General features: G+C 45.9%; 1 protein-coding gene across 2 annotated transcripts in view; it reads right to left on the reverse strand.

Moving 5' to 3' along the window:
• LOC144110533 (intracellular hyaluronan-binding protein 4.S-like) overlaps positions 1-23,287 on the reverse strand; it is a 50,068-nt gene that overhangs the window by 23,260 nt on the left and 3,521 nt on the right. Inside the window, exons 2-3 of one of the 2 annotated variants that reach the window (XM_077643533.1) lie at positions 9,650-9,815; positions 2,592-2,783 (exon numbers count right to left, since the gene is read on the reverse strand). In XM_077643533.1, coding sequence (XP_077499659.1) covers positions 2,592-2,783; positions 9,650-9,815 — 358 coding nt within the window. Of the gene's footprint in view, positions 1-2,591; positions 2,787-9,649; positions 9,816-23,287 lie in introns of both variants that reach the window. The other variant, XM_077643532.1, reaches the window with a different exon arrangement.

The following is a 23,287-nucleotide window of genomic DNA, read 5'->3' on the forward strand; positions in this document are numbered from 1 at the left end:
TTTATCACTCATCATTGCTATCGTAAGCCTCACACAAGGCATGCTTCAGTACGCTTCTCTCAACAATGAAAGCAGCTACCTGTTTCTGATTTTTATCACTGCCTTACCGAACCAAAACTAGGTAACAATTAAAAGCAATTGTTTTATTACTTTTTTTTTCTCCAGAATACATTTAAGGCCACCTTTGGCGCTGTTTCTGCCAACAGAATCAAAACAGCACATGGATAATCTGGGTTGAGTACATCCCCACATGTTCTCATCAAGTACAGGCAAATAATTGGCTTCCTGCCTCGTATCTTTTGAAGATAATTGCAGTCGCAACAAAAATCTCGTTTTGAGATGTTTAAACTAAAACTAACTTTATTACAAAGCTTTTCACTTGGCCAACATTTGCTGACAGATTTATTCCGTAAGCACAACCTTCATAGTCATTATTCAAGTCATATTTGTGTTTCTTTACCAGTCATTTAATGTCCTGTTTTTTTTTTTTTTTGCTTGCTGTGCTGCTCACTCAGCCAGCAGAGGAAACTTGACACTGGTCAATTTTTCTCAGCCGGCAGTGTGACTTCAGGTTAGCCCAACGCCCTCTAAAACCTTGGCTGTTCCCACTGTTGAATGTCATTACAACATGTACTGCTGACTACCTTGGTGCCTCTAAATTCCGGGTACTCCCAGATGATGCAAAATGAGCTAAAATGCTATCATGGAACCTAAGAGCTCCAATCCACGATTGCGGCTCATTATGTTTTTACACCAACTATATTTAAAAAACATTCAGTTCCGGTCATGGAACTGGTTTGGTTTATGGTGAACGTCCCAAAGTGCTCAGGCTATGAGGACGGCATAGCGAAGGGCTCTGGAAATTTCGACCACCTGGGGTTCTTTAACATGCACTGACATCGCACAGCACACTGGTGCCTCTGGAATTTCGCCTCCATCGAAATTAGACTGCTGCGGCCGGGATCGAACGCACATCTTTTGGGTCAGCAGCCGAACGCCATAAGCACTGAGCCACCGCAGCAGCTCAGGTCATGCAACTGTTTCAAATGGCCGGTAAAACAGCCTCCACAAAAACAGGTGGCCTGGCCATTCATTTTCTCAATCACAAAGAGAAATTACAAGACAGGAAGAAGTGCGACACTGGAAAAGATGCACAGAAGAATGTCTTTCTAGAAATTAAACAAGAATAAAAATATAAAATTTAGAATCTCTTGCTTACCCTATTCCCTAACACGTTACAAGAAATTGATTACTTTTCAAATGGTACCATTGTGGATAATTCCAATTACAGTAGAACCCCTCTATAGTAAGGTGATGCGGACTAGCAAAAACCTTAGTATATCAGTTGTTGGTGATGATGGCTCCGATGGTGCTCTCTGGCAACTAACTGGCTACATACAAAACAGTGTTGGTTCATAGAGTTAACACGCACAGAAACCTTCCATCCTGCTCTTATTGTCCCTTTTCGTGATTATTTATTTTCAGTTGTAATATTTCATGTTATCACGTTTTCAATTTTGTTTACATCTTGAGGCAGTACTGCATTTGCACAAATACAATGTGGCTACAAATACGAGTGTTTGATTTCATGTAAAAACGAAAGTTCTGCGCGAACATGGAAGTCATTTTCCGCAGCTTCGATTACAGTCGAGGAACGGAGGTACCGCTCATGCAGTGCCACAGTGCCTCCGTTTCTTGTCGCCGCTTCCGAGTGCTTCGTGCAGCCGTGCTGCAAATGTTTGCCCATTTCTTCCCTTCCCTACTCTCCCTCCCATTTCTTCCCTTCCCTAATCTTCACTGTCTTTCCTTTCTCAGTGACCCGCACCTCCTTTTCTGCATTCATAGCCAGCTTTAACGTTTTTTTCTGTGTGCACCGCGCGCTCTGCCACATGGCTCCAAGAACTTCAAGAAGAAGTTTGCTTCTCCTCACAGCTTCTGAGCTTGGTGGCGAAGCTATCTCAAAGAGCAGTTCTACAGCTTTTGGTATGCAATTACCTCCGAATTTTATCCTAGCACAGGCCGCATTGTCATCATTCCGCAGAGGGTATGTTGCCACGGCCAGACGCTCTTTACTCTGACCTTTTTTTTAAAAACCTTTACTGTAACCGAAAAAAAAAGTCATCTATGGAATGCGAATTAAGACCGCAGTTTCACTTTACCGTATCAGTGTTTACTACAGCGGGGTTCTACTGTACTCTTTCTGCAACCGAATACTGGTAAGCAGTTGCTTTTCTGGCAAAAAAGCAACCACAATTATCTCCAGTCTGTGGGTGTAGCATCTGGCCCCAATCCAAGCAGCCGAGGTGGTAGTGGAACCCAGTGCATCTAGGGGACCTGGGCAAAGATGCCAGACACACTCCGGGTCCGGAAGGTGCATCTTCTGGAGCATACTCTAGCAAATGCACCTCCCGCGCCTGCCAAATTCTACAGACCTTAGTTTCATTAGACCAAGGGTGGATGCATAATATACAACAGCCCTCACCGTAAAACAAAAATAAAAAAGAGGATGTGCATGACTGCCCTACTCCCAAGGTGATGAAACTGAAGCAGCACAATAGTTCTCACTGTGCACACGAAGCATGCAGACCCACCTCCGATCGCTGCCGCTCTGCCGCTCAAATTCCCTCTTGCCGCGTCCGTCGTAGCCTCCCCGACCAGCAAATCCAGGCCGGCCCCCCTCAGGACCACCAGCGAAGCCACCACGGCCCCGGCCACGGAAGCCACCCCTGCCACCAAGGCCTCCTCCACGACCGCCTCTCCTCACCTCGCCATCTCCACGGTCCCTACTGGGAGGGGGGGGTCAGACCATGAACATTGCAGAGCACCGAGACCCTGGCAACATATAGCTGCCCTCGCAGCTTGTTGAAAACAGACCCAGCAACACCTTGTCCAGTGACCTAGTGACTACCACAATACCACAACCACAAACAACCACCAAAACAGTACTGCAAATTTCGAGCTCAAAGGGGTGCCACTGAGCACAGCTCCATCCAATGTTTGCTCTGATACCGTATCTCCGGTTGTTTTCAACACTCTGAAGGCTGCGATGATGGGAGGCAATCAGAATGGCATGCCCTCCGCACCTCTCACTCTACGGCTGGTGGCTCCATCCCTGGGACGTAAAGAGCACCAGTGTCTAGCTGCTGAGCGCAGGAGACTGGGCCAACTCGGTGGACACCATGTTTACGAACACCAACACAAGACTTCGCAGCAGGCCTCCACAGTGCTGTGTTCGTGCAAACTTTCTCTGCTTATTTAAGCAATGAGCAAAGCACCATTCTGAACTACCTTTTCAGTTACTGCAATAATTGCAAAAGTCTCAGCACTGCTCAGATATCCGAGAGACTATCCATTATCTTCCTTGGCCCTGATTAGACGAGAGGGCAGTACCTTTCACAATGCTGCAATCAACTTGGAAGACAAGAGTATAGTAAAACAAAAATAGATTCTTAAAACGTGACATTGAAGACGACAACCACAACAAAGAAAAGAACACACAAAAGACGTTTCGGCTTCCATATGGGAGCCTTGTTCACAGCAAAAAACAAGACGCGGGTGCGCAAGCTTATGTATGCTTGAAAAGGGGGCGCAGAGAGCGTGCGTAAGCAGTTGTCAGATTGCCACAGTTTCGGTTCAAGGTGTGACAGGTCGTTTGTATAATCAGATTCCAGGTGAAGTTCTGCCTCAGCAACATGTATTTTGTATTCCAAAGCCTGTTTTACCATCAACTTCAAAGCACTCCTATGGGTTCCTCTATCTCCGCTAGCGTTGCGAACCTCACCGTGGAGTCTGCCGAATGCCGGGCCCTTGCAACATTTGCTCAACGCCGAAAGTTTTCCTCGGATATGTTGATGCCTGTTTCTGCATGTTTAAAAAAAAAAATTTGCCTGCCTTTTCATCACATTTGAACTCCATAGAAGACGCCATTGAGTACACCACCGAGGTCGAGGCAAACGGTGCATTGCCCTTTCTAGACATCGTGGTAAAACGCGATAGTGGCAAACTATCATTCATTGTTTTTAGGAAACCTACCCACACAGGACGTTATCTCAACTTTAGACCCGTCCATCCAGCCTCACATAAGAGATCGGTTGCTGCCACCTTATTAAGAGGGGACACGGCTCTTTGGCACCAAAAATCGGCCCAAAAATCAGATTTTCAATCTTAATTTTCGTGTTCCTCGCACCATTCCGCATCTGAATGCAAATTTTCATCATTATACCCCACGTAATTAAGAAGTCATAGCGATTTTAAAATGCAGTACCACACCCACTGCCCTTTAAATTGTGGACAAACGACACCCAATTTCGATCGCCTGGCGCATCGAAACTACGTGCTCTACCGCGGCCATTTTGGTCTCGTTCGAAAGCGCAGGCTTTCGGCTTATTTTTTCTTTAAAGCAGCAAGCCTATACATGCCGCCTTCCCCAAAAAAACGAAAGAAAAAATAAATAGCGGCACGCGCTCCTATTGGCCGGTTTAGGCATGTGATCAAACTGGCGTCGTCTGGTTGGTTCCGGCAAGCTAGCCATGGAAAGCGAACGCCCGGCGACGCCATTTTGTCTTTCTGCCGACCACACTAGTGCAACGCGAGAACCATGCCAGGAGGCGCGAGGAAGTACCGCTCTGTGCACAAGTTCGGGCGAAAGCGTGCAAAAGGAAAAAACCGTTAATGACGCGACATTGTTGCATACTGTGCAACAAGCAAGCGCCAGTAGTACGGAATTGCGTGATGGTCACGTTGCGGACGGCAATAACGGCGGTGTTCTTCGTGCCGATTGTAGTCGCAAACGAATTGACCCCGCGTCTGTCACTAACAGTGACATAACTCAAGCGAGCGCCCGTGAGCAGTCTAGACTTGATCGACTGGAATCGACGCCAGCGACGGCACGAAAGACCGCGCTGTTCGCCGATGCAAGTGGTGCGTCCGCAGGATCAGACGCAGACGGAACAGACTCCTAAGCAATAATTGACCTCAGCGTTGCAAACGTCCTCTCGGATGCCGTGCGGTGCAAAACGTGTCGCGGATGCGTGAGGTTGATTACCAGCGACCAGAGCTATGGCCTCGCCATGAAACTGATCGTGCTATGTGACAACTGTGGTGAGATTGCGGCCGAGTGGAACTCGCGGAGGGTTGACTGTGAGAAAAGGTGCAATCCTTTCAAGCTCAATATTCTTGCTAGTCGAGCAATGCTGTCAACCGGTAATGCCCAGACAGCAATGAATATCTTTTCGGCGATGGGATTGTCGTGGCGTGGCATGCACAACAAGACGTTTCAACGGCACTTGAAAAACACACTGCAACCTGCTCCTACTCGAGCAGCCACGGCAGCTATGGCACAGGCCGTGCAGGCAGTGGAGAAGGTATATGACGACGTGTTTTTGGACACAGGGGGAACATTGCCGTGTGTTTTGATGGCACATGGATGACGCGCGGGCACTCGTCACATATAGGCGTCGGTGCCGTAGTGGAACTCTTCACTGGTCATGTGCTCGATTATGTGGTGCTGTCAAACATTTGTCTGGGCTGCAAAACTGGCCCAAAGCCCAACACTGACACCTATGAACTCTGGAGATCGCGCCACGAGTGCCAAAAGAACACCAACTGCAAGGCTGGCCAAATGGAGGTAGAGGCAGGCAAAGTTCTATTTTAGAGGTCTCTACAGCGGCACAACATGCACTACACAACGATGTTATGCGATGGGGACAGTCGCACGTTTAATGTCCTTCAAGATGCTAAAATCTATGGCTACATTGAAGTAGTCAAGGAGGATTGCATAAACCATGTGCACAAGCGTATGGGAGCAGCTTTGCGCAACCTCTTGCAGAGGCACAAGGGTACAGAAAACAATGTCTTGGTGGCAGAGGAAGGCTCACAGCTGATCTAGTTGACAAGCTAGCTATATATTATGGCCGAGCGCTAAGGTCAAATGTAGGTAATGTGGATGCCATGCAGCGAGCCGTGATGGCGACATACTACCACGTCACGTCTGCTGATGACTGCCCCAATCACACTTTGTGTCCCACTGGCGAGCAGTCTTGGTGCCGCCACAACGCTGCAAAAGCAAAAGAGGAGCCCGAACCGAAGCATAAGTACAGTCTTCCAAGCGATGTTGCTGAAGCTCTTTTGCACGTGTACAGTCGCTTATCAGAGAAGAGCCTGCTGCAGAGGTGCATTCGGGGGAAGACCCAGAATTCAAACGAGAGCTTCCACTCGATCATCTGGACCTTGATCCACTAAGAGTGGCATTCGTCACTGTTTGCTGTGGAAACAGCCACAGCACAAGCAGTGCTGCGCTTCAATGCGAGCTGCAAGCATACAGCAACAGCAATTCTGCAAGAATGCAACGCGAACGTGCCAGAAACTGCCTCCAGGAGAGCTGAGAAAAGGACTTGCACCGTAACACGTGTTCTGCGAAGTAGCGGGCGGCTTCGCTTGGCTTTGCTAAAGCGGAAAAAAAGAAGCACCGCGACAACATGCGCCCTGACTATACTCCTCGTGCATTTTGAAAGCATGCGAAGGTCTTTGGGGTTTTCTTTCCTAATTAAATATGCTGTGAGGCTTGAGTGCTTCTCACAATCCCCCAATTTTGGTGGTGGTGCATTTTTGAAAGATTAATATCTCCGGTCCTGTTCTTGCTATTGCTACAATTTTTTTTTTTTTTTGCTAGAAAGGGAACCTCGTGAGTCACATGACACCAAGGTAAATGCAATGACCACAAGAAAAAATTTACTGAGAAGGTTATCTGTCTTGGGTACCCAAATGGACCTTTCCTTTTAAAAGTTTCCTATTGCATAACTTAGGCTGAATTTAGCATAAGCCATTAATTTTTGCTTTAGTCCACTTTCCACTAGTTTCTGATCATGTTGACATATCAGCCATTGACATAATTTACATGAAGATACTGTGAGATGTTTTTTCTCGTTTTCTCAAAACTGCAATTTTCAGGGTTCTTCAATTTTGGAGGAGCGATATCTTTTAAACTATTTGTGCTATAGCCCTCATTCTTGTTCTGTTAGAAAGGAAAACTCTTGGACAGTGCATTAAGACTAAAATATGTTCAGTTATTACACGGCAACATTTACAAAATTATCAATCTTGGGCTTTTTGTCACAAAAGTTTGACTAGGTGTAACTGGTTGAAATTCTTCTAGCACATTAATTCTTGTCTTGTTGCACTCTATGATCCTTCTAGATCACTCTGGTAGGTCTATTCTCATCATGCCATGGTGTGTTTAGTAATTCGCCCACCTCCAAATGAGCAACATGAATTAGGTGAAACTTTGAAAACTATTTCATCTACAAGAAAATTAATCAGATATTTGAAATCAGCATGCAAAAATATACAAATGGTTCAAGTTTCAACCAGATCCACCCATAAATAAGGAAAATAGTTCTAAGAGGGGTGTCCCCCCTTAAAAAGGAGCCAACGCATTTGCAGTTCTCAAGACGGGGCAAACGACTTTGATATGGTGCGGCAAGAACTTTCACGCAATGACTACCCATCTTTCGTGGCATCGGTCGAAAAACAGCTGTATCGGCCAGAATGTGAAACTATCGTGTCTTCTTCTCCGAAACGTGCCGCTGTTCCCTGCTCCCCTGGAATCAGCGAGGCGTTGGCACGCATTCTGCACACCTTCAATGTTGACATTGCCCAGATTCCGACCAGAAAACTGCGACATACTTAGGTCAACGTAACGGACGTTCTTCCAAAAGAAAAATATCCTGGCGTGGTTTACAGCATTCCCTGCTCCGACTGCGACTGAGTCTCTACATTGGCGAAACTGGTAACTTCGAATGGCGCCTAAACAGCAAATTATCGACTGGGACAAGGCACAAGTTCTTGCGGCAGAAAAGAGGAAATTCCGTCGCCTTCACCCAGAATCTGACTATACAAATGTCCTGTCACACCTTGAACCGAAACTGCGGCAATCTGACAAGTGCTTACGCACGCTCTGTGTGCCCCCTTTTCAAACATAAATAAGCTCGTGCACCCGCTTCTCGTTTTTTGCTGTGAACAAGGCTCCCGTACGGGTGCCGAAACATCTTTTGTGTGCTCTTTTCTTTGTTGTGGTCGGCGTCTTCAACGTCACATTTTATGATTCACGCCGACCAGACGAGTTTTCGTCCAACTCTTGATTTCAAAAATAGGTGCTACGATTCCTTGTGGCTACCTTGATGTCTGCTCATAAGGAGATGCAAATTGGACTTAAAGCTACTTATAAATTAAAGGGTTTAGCCTCCCGATGCAATGGATGGGCTATGGGGAATGCCGGGGTGGAGGGCTCTGGATTTTTCAACCGCTTGCTGTTCTATAATGCGCCAACATTGCTCCAAGACAAGCAATTGAGACTCTTAAACAATATCAAACTCTAATGCTTCTTGCTTCTTAGCAATTTTCTCGACAGCTATGCACCTAAGTTGGTTCACTTCAAATGCTGCCGAGAACAGCCACCAACATTCGGAAGGCACGAGTCGCCACACTTTAGTGACTGGGAAAATTTTAGCTTTTTACGACAAGACCCCTGCAGTGCAGGTTGCAGCGGGACTCTGTGCTCATATTCGTATCAGTCCTGCCTAAATATCTTTTGCATCGTTTTCTTGAAAAAAAAAAAAAGAGAAAAAGTGAAAGCCATTTTTTAAGGGTACTTTCGATGGTAAACTTCCACCCACCTTTCCACCTACTGTGCTCCGTTGTTTAGTGCTTACCAGATTGTGATGCAAGAGATGTCAGATCCACATTAGCAATTTTCTTGTCAAAACAGAAAATGAGTTACCTGCCTCCAAACGAGTCCGAATTTTGTGTTCCTGGAGCCAGAGCAGTTTCAGTGCAATACTCATCCCACAAAACATGCCATCGCATCGCAATCTAGGATTCGAGAGAGAGCAGAAAAATCCTTCCCAACCTTTTAAGCTGTCCTTGGCGTAATTGCCACAGCTGTGTGTAGATGCATTCTGCCGCCACTGGCCGTAGCTGGGTGCATACAGCAAACCAGCCGTATGCACCAGCCCAAGCACACCACTCACATCAGAGTTCAGCAATACACTGAGGCAGCTCGTGTGACATTATATAGTGAGTCAAGTGTGGGTGCTCTCTGCACATCCCAGCTGTGTTTTCATGCGTCGCCACTTGTGCCTGCATTTCCCTTGGGAGGCCACCAAGGTGTGCAGTCGCCTCCCTACACTAGCAGGTTCCTCTATGTGCTCCCGCAGATCCACAGGCCGGGGGTCAAGCCATGGACCAGCCAGACCTCACACCGTGCTTCGGGAGGGGCTGCAACACTGCCCCTTTACACACGCACATCCAACGCTCCATCAAAAATGTCGCATCCCTCGCAGATCATCCTGTTTACGCCAATCTTGATAGCGCACCAGCTGTGCAGGTCACCAATTCGGAAAAAAAGATTACGGACCCTTTGAGCTCCCCAATGTGCAGTTTTGTAACCAGTGAACCAATTCGAAGCAAGAACGCCTGGCTGCCTGGAACAAGAGACTCTTACACCCGATTTGAAAACATCACTTTTCCGAAAAGAGGCATTCGTTAGAAGTAGGTTCAAAGAGGACTCTGAAGGCCACCTAATCCCTTTATGGCACACACAATCTACTTCTTACAGAAAGGTCTTCCCCAACAAAAAGTTCCTGGTCCTCACCTGCCATATTCAAATCTGGTATCGGAGCCTCCCGTCGGAATGCGCTCGTCTCTGTTCCGCCTGTTCTTGCGCTCTTCGAAGTCCTGCTGGTTCTCCCGGCCACTGGGTGGCGCAAACTTCACCGCCCGATCAGGCCTTGCCGTCCGCTGCAGCTGCTGCTTGTTGTCTGCACCAGGGACAGAGTGTCAGGCAGGTGACAAAGGTGCCACAAACCATGGGAGGCTGAATGAACAGGGGATCAATGCCACCATTCTTTATAGAAAGGAAAAAAAAAAAGCATGCCTTGCATTTATTTATTACAGCACCGGAAAAAAACTATTCTTTCACACAAGTGGAGCACCTAAAGGAGGAGCGGAATAACAAATCGCCAATTTAGTAAAAAAAGATATTGATTGATTTTTGTTTCTGCCGGCTTTTTTTTTGCTATTAAATCCCTGATGCAATTAAATGCTTGCACAGTGTACTATGCTCCCCCCCCGACTGCAGTGCTCGTGAGGGCAACAGGTAGGAGTTTTAAAAATTAAACCATCATGAAGAAAAATTATAGCAATATATGCTGCTTTAAGAGCGTACGTTGTTGGGCTAGTCGGTCAATCATAGTAAATACAAGAAGGGGGGTACTGCGCACAAAAAGACAAGGACAAGAAGATAACACAACAGTCTGCGCCTGTTGTGTTATCTTCTTGTCCTTGTCTTTTTGTGCGCAGTACCCCCCTTCTTGTATTTACTATATGCTGCAGAAATTCAGTTAATGGTTTTTTTTTATGCGGAGCAGTGATGAAATTGGCCGAAGTCACTTTCCAGCAGCTTTTGGAACAGCCTGAAGTGCTTTGTGGCACAGAAAAGCGAGTGTTTGGTGCAGATACACACCGTATTTTTTGGTGTTTTTCTTGATTTTTACGTGGAGGAGGGGGGGGGGACACACCCTTAACCCCCCCCCCCCCCCCCCCCCCCCCCCCCCCCCCCCCCCTGCACCAAACCACAAGAACTGGCAGGGCACTTTTAGGTCTCTTCAGTTTGGCTACAATTGTGCAACACCAGTTCAAGGAGTGCGGCACTTTCGCAGTCGCTCTGCGAGTGCAGCGTGCGCCCGCTGCACTTCTGTCCTCGTTTTGCAAAAGTGCCAGCCTAGTGCAGCAAGAGCTCTTCGCTGGCTGGCACTCTTCAAGGTGGAAGTGCAGCTGTAGTGCTGCAGCATGGCGACGCCCATGTGTAGGGCGGAGAAGTGAAGTCTCTAAATGAAACAATGACAGTTCTCTCCTGAACGGAGGAGGTGAGGAACTGTTCATGGCGTCATAATTGTAAACCTAAGCTGTCAAGGCAAGCTTCAGGGGCAGCATTTCAGCGCATATTTTAAACTGTCAGCATGTATACATGCAATGACTTCTTTTTTCTATGAAACGACTATTTCTTGGGGCTGGTTCATGGTGACACTTCCTTGAGATTTCCTGGTCTAAAAATTCTTAACGTGGTTTGGGATTTTGGCACCCGTTGATGTCAGCGGCATGCAGTTGGCTGTAATTTGGTAGAGACGCCAAGGCTAGGTTTTGGAAGCAGCCATGTGCCAAGCTGCACTTGAACTGACGCTGGCAGCACCGCCTCGGAACACCTCAGAACTAGTGCAGCGAGTGCAACCAAATCAAGGAGAGTCACCCCCACAGAACATCAACACAGCAGCCAATGTGACCCTCTGCAGCTTCCTCCTCCTCCATGGGTCAATGCTGTCGCCACATACCGCTTAGGAGGCGGGCACAGTGCGTCCAAACACCTCCTTAGACCGGCTGGCTTTCAATGTGCTCCCCGTGTTTCAGGCAAGGACCAAAGTGTTCGGCCCAAGCCTTTCTGTTCGGAGAGGGCTTGCGAGCACACATCTCAACCGCAATTGCTGCCAGAGAACTTCTGCCTTCACCTGCTACCAGAGCACAGGACATGGGACCGAGCCATACAAAGACAGGGTTGGGTGTGCAGTCCAATAAAGGTATTGCCTCATTCTCAGGAGATTTGTGCTTAACCGATTCGCTTTTCAAGACCACAATCCTCCGTCCTCACTATAAATACATATAAACAAATGGCACTGGTTGCTCATTAGTTTAAAAACATGTACTGCAGGAAAAAATTGATTTTGTGCCGCTTCTTTTGAACAACATGACCACGCCATCACGGGAAGAATGAAGTTTCAGGAATGCCAACATTCATCTGCTGCTTTTGGCAGTCAGGAGAACGCACACTGCAAACAGCTTTTTAAACTTTTACATCACAGTGAAAGAAGTGAATGTAAAACTTGATCCCCGAGGTGAGGACTATAACTCTGTGTGTGAGCCTTGGCACTTCAGACGTGGCTTAAGCTCCGGCTTTGAAATGCAAGAGTGTGCAAGGAAATATTCGTTAATGTAGTGTCTTTGGCTGTTTCCATCAGCTACATATTATGCCATAAGCGACTGAAAAAGAGTGTGCTACACAAAGAAAAATTTTTGCGTCATCAAAAAGATTGCTTCTATTGCTGTGCTGTCCCGACAAGAGCACGGGAAAGCCACTGCAGCTTCACCCCAAAAGAGTCTAGTAGTAAATAGGCCCCCTACTCCTCTCCCGGAGAGGGCAGGCAGGGAGGCTGGTTGAAACAATAAAGTTATTCTGAAATGAACCGAGCCTAGCGGCTTGTCAGTGGCTTTGTTTTGATCACCACCAATGACAGCATAGCAGAAAACAACGTATAGTGCACAAAGTGCAGGAAAAAGAAAAGCGAATGCTGCCGGGAGTGTGGCCCTTTGCAGTTCACATACCAGACTTTTCTTCCAAGATTTTTTCACTCCATTATTTGCTCTAGATTTGCAATTGTCTTGATAGCCGAGCAAAAAAAAATTTCTCGTATGCTACGACTTATTAATTCTTTCCAGCAACCCAGATCATGCTATGCAGTCACGGACAACCCATGCAAGCAAATGGGTTAACATGCGAAATTTTTGCAACTAAAATGTGGTGACCAAATTTCAAGCCAGTCTGTTGATAGCTAACTTCATGTCACTGTTGCATGACTGGCTTAAGCCCACTGACGGGACAAAGGGGAAGTGGCATTGGTGTGATTTTATCAATGGTAACCTGGATGAAAATAATGTGCTTTTGGATTACTTTTGGATTTACCGAAATCATTGGATACGGTAGAGCACTCTGTTTTGTTACTAAGTTGGAAAGTATTGGATTCAGTGGTCCATACAAACAATTTTTTGCAAGCTACCTTTCGCACCGTAAACAAGTAGTAAAAATTAAAGAATCATTTAGTGCTTTCTCTGATATTCAGTACGGTGTTCCACAGGGTTCTGTTTTGGGACCGTTTTTGTTTAATATTTATGTAAATGATATGGCTAACCTAAAATTAAATGTAAAATAGTTTCAGTATGCTGATGACAGCTTTAGTAATATCCCATGAATCAATCTCACTCGCACTGAAAGTACTTCAGTACGATATCAATAAAAGAGTAGACTAGTTATCTCGAAATCAATTATACATAAACAAAAAGAAAACAATATTTTTTTTTTAGAAAAACGCACAAGAATGTTATCTTGCCCAGTGTGTTCGTCTGCATGGTAGCAACTGTGCCAATTGTGAATGTTCGCCACTACCCTACTCGAACAGTGTTAAATATCTTGGCCTGTATCTTGATTCCAACATGCGTTGCTCTTCCCAAATTGACTATTTATTAAAGCGACTCCGTTCTCTTTCTGTGCAGCTTTATCGTTTAAAATACACATCTGCAAACTTGCGTCAGACTATGTATAGATATTTAGGGGAATCTATACTTAGATACGGTGTTTCAGTGTATGGTTCTTGTGCACCTTGCAAGATCAAGAAGGTAGATAGTTTTCTGTGCAGAATCTCCCCTAATTTATTGTATGGCACTTCTCACGAGAAATCTGACCATAACACCAGAATGGTTAAGGCAGGAGTTATTCCTCTGCATGACTTGTACTTGCAGGTGGTAGTTCTCAGAAACTACTTTTCAGCGCTGTTTAAACAGCCTGACAAAAAACCAGTCACTTAGGCACAGAGCGCGTTACTAAGTTCCCGAGTTTATACCATCTATGGTAAAAGGACACGACAGTTCTATATACCCTACTTTTTTGATTAACTACCTGCAAAGGTGTTGGGTTGTGATTCTATGAGGGCTGTGAAATCTGGACTGCAAGCGTGGATGGAAAGTTGCAATGAAGGAAGTTACCGAGTTGCTTTGTAATTTGCACCCTGTTATTGAAATTGTGTTCAGTTTATTGACTGCTGGTTTCCTGTTTTACATGATTATCAATCGGTAATTCGTTAACCTAACTAATGCAATGTATCGGCTTGTTTTATTGTTAATTACTTTTTGCTAAGAATGGCAGTTGTGTGACCACGCATTGTGACTGCCGTGGACCGCCCACAAGCGCTTGCGCTTCTGCGGGCACACGCTATGTACTGCATATATTTATCTTACAATAAAATTCCTGTATGTATGTATGTATGTATGTGTGTATCTCACGGCCAAAGAAGAATAGGAGAGGTGTCGACAGCGGCGCAACGGCTGAAGTAGGATTTGGAGCCATTTTCGGACCAGAAAAATCTCGTCAAGAACGTCGCAGAAAAAACATTTTAGAGCACCAAATTACAAAAATGGAGGAGTTCAAAATGAAAAAAATATGAATGTTTAAAGCAGTTCAGAATTAACACAACCAATGTGACAAAACCTACAAACCAACCTCAAATTTTGAATCTTGCATAAAAATAACTTCAAGACAATTATGTTCTAGCTTCAGTGGGCAAGATCTTCCAAACCTGTGATGAATGAATTCTGCAGAAATCTGCAATCTGTACAAACCTGCAAAGCAGATTGCATCAAACCTGGGAATGTTTATGGCACTAAGCAAAAAAAACACAAAATGAACAAGAAAAGGACAGTATGAAAACTGCAAAAAAAATTCATTTGTACTTGTAAGTGCACTTGCACACAAGTAGTCGGATGCATCCGACTAGACTGGACCAGCCTAGCCCCACATTTTTGTACATCACAGCAGATAGACCATGACTATATAAATGACAAGACCCCAGCCAGTTTTCCACAACCATAACCTAACCAGAAGCTTATGCACATCTATTGCAGATGTCCTTAACAAGACATTGATGCTTGGCAACTTTTCTGCGCAACAGAATACACGCAAGTTCAAGGAGCCGCATAAAGCATGTGGCACTCAAAACATGATCGTATTAGTAAAATCGAAAATCAGACAATCTTGTCGTTGAGACTAGGTGTAAGCATGAAATGTTCTGCAGGAGAACCGCACCATAATCTAGGACGGCTCAAAGGTACTGATAGCCACACTAGTCTAGGGAAGCGACCCTCATAAGCCAGGTTTCTTTCCTTTAGCTTTGCTTTACAAGCGACAGTGCACCCGATTTTCTTCGCTACTTTGACATTTCAGGCTACCTTTATTCTCAAAGGCAGGCCCCCATCCAACACCACAATGCTGAACAGTAAACAAAGAAAAAGCCCGTATTTACCCAACATGGCCGTCTTGCTAATACACACACTTTGGTTCCAGATCAAAACTGTCCAAAAGAGAGTTATCCATAACCACAAATCATGAAGAAAAAAATGTGTGCTTTCACACATGGTGGTGGTCGCTGAAGTTCACAATTCTGGGAGCTCCAAGCCCATCACCTTTGTCATCATTATGCTTGAAAAAACGTGGTGCACCTTCATGGGCATGGCGTCACATGGCTCCATTCTTGACGTCCCATGCCACTGAGAAAGGGTGGCATAAGACGCATGCTTGTGCCTACAGCTTAGGTGTTTGCAGCTGTTTCAGCAGGCACAGCAAACAGCTAAGGCCATAGGAGCCCTGAATTATACCTCATTTCATAGGTGCCTATCCACACCATGGAAGCTAGGAACCTCCTCAGCCATTCAGGAGAGGGTAAGTTACAGAAAAAAACAACCATGCCGCCGGTGGGATCCCAGCGGCGGCATGGTTGTTTTTTCTGCTGCTTAACATACTCCTCTGCAGCTTGTCGTCAGCTCACGGCATACGCAGATATAGTCGTGCCCAGTTAATACGACCCCCATTAATATGAACGACTCGAATTATGGACCATATTTATGGGGACTAAACTTTTTCAATGTATTATATGGGAACTTGCTGTCCAGACAATGGACAGGGTGAAAATGAACGGAGCCCATTGGGGCCCGAGTATATTTGTCTCAATATGGACAGCAACGAGAACAAAATCCCGAAGGACTGTCAGATTTCTCTACCCTTGGTATTTTTAGTGCAGAACCACAGTGAAAAGCAGTGCGAATACCCCACTGAAGTTCTTATTGCTTGAGCACGGTTTCGGTAGCAACGTGCCTTACCATTTGCCACACTGCACAAACGGCTGCTAACAAAATTCCTTACATGTGCTGTGTTTAAAACCACATTCAGCAGCTGCAAGCTAAGTGAGTACAGAATTCTTGGGATGTGGACAGTCTCATGGACCACCAGGCACTGCAAACATGCTAAAATTTGTGCCACATGATTTTAAATATAATGGTGACACGAATAATGTACCTGGAGCTTCCAAGATTGCTTGATTTGAACTTCACTGCCCACCACTACAGAGCAGCAGTCCATAATCATAAAGCCTTTCTCTCATACTTATTTTTGGTTTTCTTAATGATTTGTAATTACACAAAACTTGCTTTATGGACACTTTTGCACAGGAAACAAAGTGCCCATATTAACGGGGCAAGACTGTAGTTGGAAAAGAGTGAAGTGACGCTGTCTATGTACCAAACACTGAAGTAATATGGGGCCATTCTAGAAAATAGTGCATGCACGCTTACATCCGCTAAATGCAAGCATTGTGCAGAAAGTTAACGTTTGTCGCATACGCAGCCAGAGAGGCAATGATGATGATGTGGCTATCCCTTTTTTTGAGCCCTAGCCTTTGTTTAACTTCATACTAGCGGCACCACCTGGCTTTTAAAACAAACCATTTTGTCGACAAACCGACACTTCTCTTGAAGCTTAGGAGCGGCAGAATCTTCACTTGGATAGAAAACGCTAATTTATTGCTCATGAGCTTTGCTGCAGGTGAGATGAAACAAAACGAAAGCCCAATGCAACATTTATGACCGTTGAACATACTGAGAAACCTAATAAAAATTTGTGACTGATGTAGGTACTGAATAATCTATGGACCTCCTTCACCCCGCGACGTCACGAAAATGCGGTGGCGCTGATGTTAGCAGCGACTTTCGCATGGTAGGCAAAACAGGTTCCGCTTGCCCGTGCCTACCGCAGCTGCCGCAGTTACCGGCGGCTGCTTCAAGCCTGTGCACTGCAGAAGCAGCATATATTGACCAGCTGCGTCACTGCTGGATCCGCGTAGTAGCATAAAAAATATTAAATTAGCCTCGATAGGTTTCTCGCGCATAAATGCCGCATTCGAAAACTGGCTAACAGGCATTGGGCCACGGTAGTAAAGCGCGAAGTCTGGGAGTCGATAGGCACTGCCACTCAATGCACTTAATAGCATGCAAGTTACTGTGTTCATTCACCTGAACTTCAGGATAGTAGGCTGATAATTGCTCAAGGAAAAAAAAAGACATATGTAGCTGCACACGTACTTATCACCTTGAGCCGGAGTGTACGGGGCGCCGACAGGTTCACTCGCCCCCAAGGAATGCGTTTTTTTGTTAATAGCACACCATATTTAAATGGCGCGTTTTGTGACATTTAATAGTTACTTGAAACTGTTTCTTGATATGACGACATAATTATTTCATTCGAGTAGAAAGAAGTCTGGTAAGTTGTGTCAATCTTGCGCGGTCGCGTTGGTGTGCTTAGAATAGCGTACCTTAAGTGTGCTAAACGCCATATGCTTTTTCATTGCATCATGCATGTGTCATGTTTCATGAGGTAGTACATGATCGCGAAGCTTGTTTGGAAAGAAGCAGCCGCAGGCGTGCTACTAACAGACACGTGGCGAGATTGAGAGGGGACGCGGCATGAAAAGTGTTTTCGCTATTCATGCATGCGATATGTAACTAAACTTGGTGCAAATATGAAATTCCTACGCTAGTTTCAGTCATTCCTTTTATTTATAGCTATACCTGGCGCAGTTTTGGGTAATTATAATTAACACCGTCGTCAAGTCCCCCCAAGCTAGGTCTCAAATAATTGAGTAGATAGTGCGCAGTTTTTTTTTTATGCCAGCATGTGCATAAAGCCCTGTTCTGTATGATGACGCGATTAGTTGTTTTTCTATATGATCAGTACTTATGCATGGATAGTTACATGAAAACGTTTCTTACAAAAAATAACTAACACAATACTGCACGTGTAGGGAAAAAATCGAGATTTATTACGCTCCTCAACGTCTCAGGAATAGTTTGCGACAAATGGAATCATTTGATTTTCATGCGAATTACGAAGGTGAGTGATCCAGTCGCAGAAAATGTGAGAGATCAGAAAACGAACCTTAAAGTTTATTCCCTCGTTTATGGCATCTTCGCTTTCGCTTTGGTCAAAGAAATGCGGCACTGAAATCAAAAAAATTACCTCACAATTTTTGACGACCACACTTCTAAAAAGCGTAATTTATAAATTTGTACTCAATATTTTGCTATAATTTTTCGTCACGAAACTAGACTTCAGGGCTAGGAAAGGAAATAATTCTAGAAATCAAAAATTTTCACCAAATCGACCAGCTTAACAAGAGGACAAGTCGGCCTGGATGGTGCGTGGTCATGCGGCTAAAAACAGCGCTAAGCGAGACAGGAGATCGGGGACACGACTCTGTCCCCACTTTTCGCGCAGCGCGACACGTACGTGTGTCAGCAGACGATGAGCGCATGTCTGCTCCGGCGAAACAACGCCAGCACTTCCCCTCACTACTGTCCCGAAGTAAAATCATTCCGGCTAGTGCAGAGTGTCAAAACTTGTTCTATTCAATGCCTAGCGCGTAAATAAACGGCAGGAACGCTTTCTACATGTTTACTACTAACCATATATACAATACACAGTGGCAAAATATTTCTCTTTATAGGCCGCACGTGGACAACGCGAGCTCGAGTACTTCGACAAATTACTAAGTTGGAAGCATCGACCATTGCTGTGATTCGCAGAAACTGGAAACGCGCCTACAAGCCTTGAAAACCCGCGCACAACACCTATCCGCGACGCCACTCCCCGACCTTTTGCCTACCACGAGCTCGCTAGCGACTGCAGCGCCACCTTGTTTGTTTACAAACATGCAGGAGGTCCATAGTCGGGTACAACTTAAGAAGGCAGTGGCATTTGCCCCTCAAAGGCGGATGCACATGAGCCTCCGCCAATAGGCGCGCACTTCAGGTGACGTCATGAGCCGGACGGCCGGTGACCCCGCCGACGGAGAACATGCCTAACATGGCCGCCCTCGCTTTGAACTGGGCAGAGTCTCGTCAGCTGTGTGCGTCTCCCTTCGTCAGAGTGAATTCGAATTGTTTGTGGGCGTCTGTCATGTCGGAAATATTGCAAGCTTACGATGCACAACTTGTGCCGCGTGCGTTTGTTCTGAGCCGTGAGGCGACGAAAAAAGGTTACAGCGAACATCGGTGACTGCGCTGCGCTTCGTCTCGAAACAGGATCCCGCAGCGGCACACCGCTGCAAACAAACATCGTGTGTGTTTGTTCTATGGTGTTTTGTTTTGCTCCTAAGTGAAGTTACGACGAGGAGAATTTGCCAAAGTCTGGTACCTACTATGAGCGGCGGGTGTGTTAGTGTACTGTGCTCCTGCGTTTCACGTCGGACGTGGCGAAGTGATGGAGCAAAACCATTCTCAGGATAAATGAGAAAAGCGTGCGCGGATGAAACCAACCTACGAGTTCCTCAACCGAAAAGATTTGCGGAAGCAACCTCCAACGCAAAGATTTGTTGCTGCCAGCTCAGCGCGCAAACGATCGATCGTTGGCAGCAGTATGATAAGATAGCCGAGAGTCTAGCAGGGCGTCGTTCGAGTGTTGTGTAGCACCGTCGATTGATCACTTTCCACCAGTGCTAACAATCAGTGACTAACACGCGCTGCTTGAGCGAATGTCATTGGATTATTAACGGCCAGGCGTCTGGGAGCAGTGTTTCCTTAATGTCAGCCTTAGTACTAATATAAAATTATGACCGATACACTGGTGCCTTTACAAGGGAGCTTGACATGAATTCGCGTCTCTGTATAGCTTAGAATTCTGCACTCACTGCACGCGCCAGTTGTAGAATGCGTGCTGTGACACAATCGCACATCAGTTGTGCTGCCAGCGCTCGACTTGCTTTCCCACAACACAGCTTTGCGCTGCTTTTCGATTGTTATATGTTGCTACTAAAACAATTCCAAGACAGTGAAGGCAACAGAGCCATTATGTACACCAAATAAAAGTACGACAAAGTAGGCACAGCTGCTTGTGAACTGACTCCTAATACCTCTACTCACGTCTGCATTAAATGTGTGTGCATGTTTTCTTGCGTGTTTGTTCATATTTGTTATTTCCCCTTTTTTTACATTTTAGATCTTAGTTTCCGCACTCGCGTTTGTGTGCATTGTGTGTGAGTGCTTCTGTGCGTGTATGTGTTTATTATTCCTATTTCTGTCCTTTTATTTTTGTGTTTGTTCTTGTAAGCATGCTGCATCCACCTCTTCCTTTACAATTTCATTAACTCGTCTCATTCAAAGCACCAAGTCCTGTGAATAGCAGGGCTGGCCTCTTCGATGTCATTAAATCCTTACATTCTTGTCTACCTTGCCTCGTCAGTCTGCCATCTTGCTGTGTTTTCTCCTACTAGTCTGACCTTTCTTCTTGTGCTGTTGTCGCAACGTGATTAACCAACTTGCACTGAAGAAACTTCTATCAGCTGTGACGACAGAAACATTGACCGATACAAAATGTTAAAAGCATCACGTGGCTTACGCAATAACTTCGTCTCTTACCCCTGTTAATGTGTTTCTGCATCAGTGCATACGGCAGCTCGCCAGGAGTGCACATGAAAAAGTGCCATATTGTGCAAAACAGCATCTTGCGATGTTGTTGCATTCAGTCTTAATGAATAGATGGTTTCGCTGCCCGTCACATGTGGGGGTACACATAACATTGTGCAGTGGATTATCATTTCCTGTCTTGATGCTTTCATCATTACAAATGCAGTTTTCTAGTGAATGTAGTCCAGCAAAGCAGTGCCGTGAGAGTTTTTTCAGCTTTCACCATTTATTACCTCACCAATATCACTGTCTGAATCTGGCCGTCATTTTGCCTACAACTTGTAATGAACAAAGTGACTCACTAAAACACGTTCAACCTTGCTGAGCATTTTTCCGGTACGTAAATATGACAAAAAAAAATGCTAGCAAAGTTATTCACGTTAATAATTGTGCTTGCATTCGCGTTAATGCCACAGTCAGATAAATAAATTAAAAATTGGCTATGACAAGGCTGCGCTTTTCAGTGCATACTGCTAACAGAGCCATAAAGCATGCTCTGAGTACTGTTATTTCAACATGGGGCCCGTCAAACTTGACGATGGTGGCCTGAATGAGCATTTTGGGCCTCAATAAGCTAATGATGCTTTATATTTATTCTCTTTACTTGTGTGAGCCAGATGACCGAAATAAACAATGCAACCACATAAATGTGCTTTGGCGTGAAAGCTGCTAACAGTGGCTGTCAGTTTCGTGTTGACTACTGGTATCGCAGCAGCACTGGCTATGACATGACTGCGATTTCCAGTGCAGACTGCTAACAGAGCTAGAAATCGTGCCTTGAATACTGTTATTTCAACATGGGGCCCGTCAAACAAGATGGTGGCTGCCTGAATGAGCATTTTGAGCCCGCCAAAGATAATCAGAGTTAACAGTTGTGTTTCAATTCAGATATACCAGCATTTAAACATGTTTCTATGCCACTTCTTAAATCGAGCACAATGTGTGCTAGACGTTGCTTATCAGAATTGAGCTTCTATTATAAGGAATATGCCATAAATGGAACTCCTTATTTATTTCAGAGGTCACGGAATGGATGGTTGTCTGTTGCGAACCAACGGGAAAAATTTCGGTAGCCCTAATAAAGGCTGCTCTTTCGTTAAAGCGGTAACCGCATGAGGCGAAAATTCGCAGCGACACGCCGCGCGATGCCATCGCGTGGTGGGCTGAGGGCCGCCGAAGCACTCGCTCATTGCGTCGCCAAGGTTCTGGGTTTACAGAAAATTTCGCCCATCGCCCGGAAGTACCGTGCGAGACTAGCCAATGACGGTAGGCCTTGAGGGTGCGTAAATTCCGATCCGTTTTGCGCGCGAAAGTCGATTTTTTTTTTCAGCAGAGCAACAGCCGACGCATCCCTCACCATGGCAGCTATGCAAGAATTTAATGAAAGGCTTATTAATGAAGTTCAAAAGTAAAGGGTGTTGTGGGTATGTCCTACACGCACTATAAGTCGCAAGAGCGCAGGAATGTCGCCTGGCGCCTCATCGCAGCGTCCCTCGGGCGCGCTTTTCTGCGTCACGTGACTTCGTGTAGTCGACTAAAAATAATATTATTACCTAAAAATATTTTTTCAATGTTTTTATTGTGTTGTACCTTGTATGAAGCCTTAAGAGCGTTGTTCTACGCGCTAATTAACGCAAAATGGCTGAACGCAGAAGCTGCCGCAATCGAGCAACACTGAAAACGTGCCGCTCCGACGCCGAGTCCCGTCGCTTCGTACGGTTTGCGCCAGCGGCAGCGATGGGCGACGGCGGCGTCATCGCGCGACGTATCGCGAAGGAATATCGCCTCATGCGGTTACTGCTTAAAAGAAGCCGTTATGCTTCGTCGAGTGGCTCAATGCCAGACAGCTCGCAGTCGGAGTCGCTTTCTTCAGTGTCATCTTCACCCAGCTGGATGGTGATGGGTGGAATGTGCTCACTCCCAGACGTGTCAAGTCTGAACTTTGCCTCCAAGTCCATCACGTGCTGAATGCTCTTCGCCCAGTCTTCCGCCGCTACGTGCTTGATTTTCTTCCTCAAGATGGCGTCGACCGTGGACAGCTTGAAGTCTCCGTTGTCCGCAGCGATGCCATTTTCGACCTTGGCCCAAACAAGCTCAATGGGATTAAATTCGCAGTGGTACAGCGGGAGCCTGAGTGCAATGCAACCGGCGCTTACAGCTGCATTGTCTACGATGTAGCTCAGAAAGCGTGACTTTACAGATGCCACCAGCTCAAGCAGCTGCTTCTTTATCATCCCTTCAGCGTAGGTGATCTTCTTGCTTGTGAGCCGCTCCTGTATCTTCTCCTTCTTCCAGGCCGTCGTTGGCAATTTCTCTTCTCGCCGGCTATGGTAAGGTGCATTGTCTAAAACAATGACGCTACCAGCTGGCAACTTCTGCAGAACGCCATTAAACCAGCCCTCAAAGCGATTGCCGTCCATTTCCTCGTGGTAGTCAACTGTCTTTTGGCCTCAGAATACATCCAAGCAGCCGTCAACGAAGCCATCCTCGCTGCCGATGTGTGTGACGATCAGGCGCTGACCTTTCCCAGAAGGTTGTTTTAGACCCGTCGTTGGGCCATTTGCTCGAGCGAACAGGCGTCCGCGCTTCTGCACCACGGTGTCTGTCCACACGATCGACCGAG

The sequence above is a fragment of the Amblyomma americanum genome, chromosome 11 (assembly GCF_052857255.1).
Source record: "Amblyomma americanum isolate KBUSLIRL-KWMA chromosome 11, ASM5285725v1, whole genome shotgun sequence".
NCBI classification, from domain to species: Eukaryota; Metazoa; Arthropoda; class Arachnida; order Ixodida; family Ixodidae; genus Amblyomma; species Amblyomma americanum.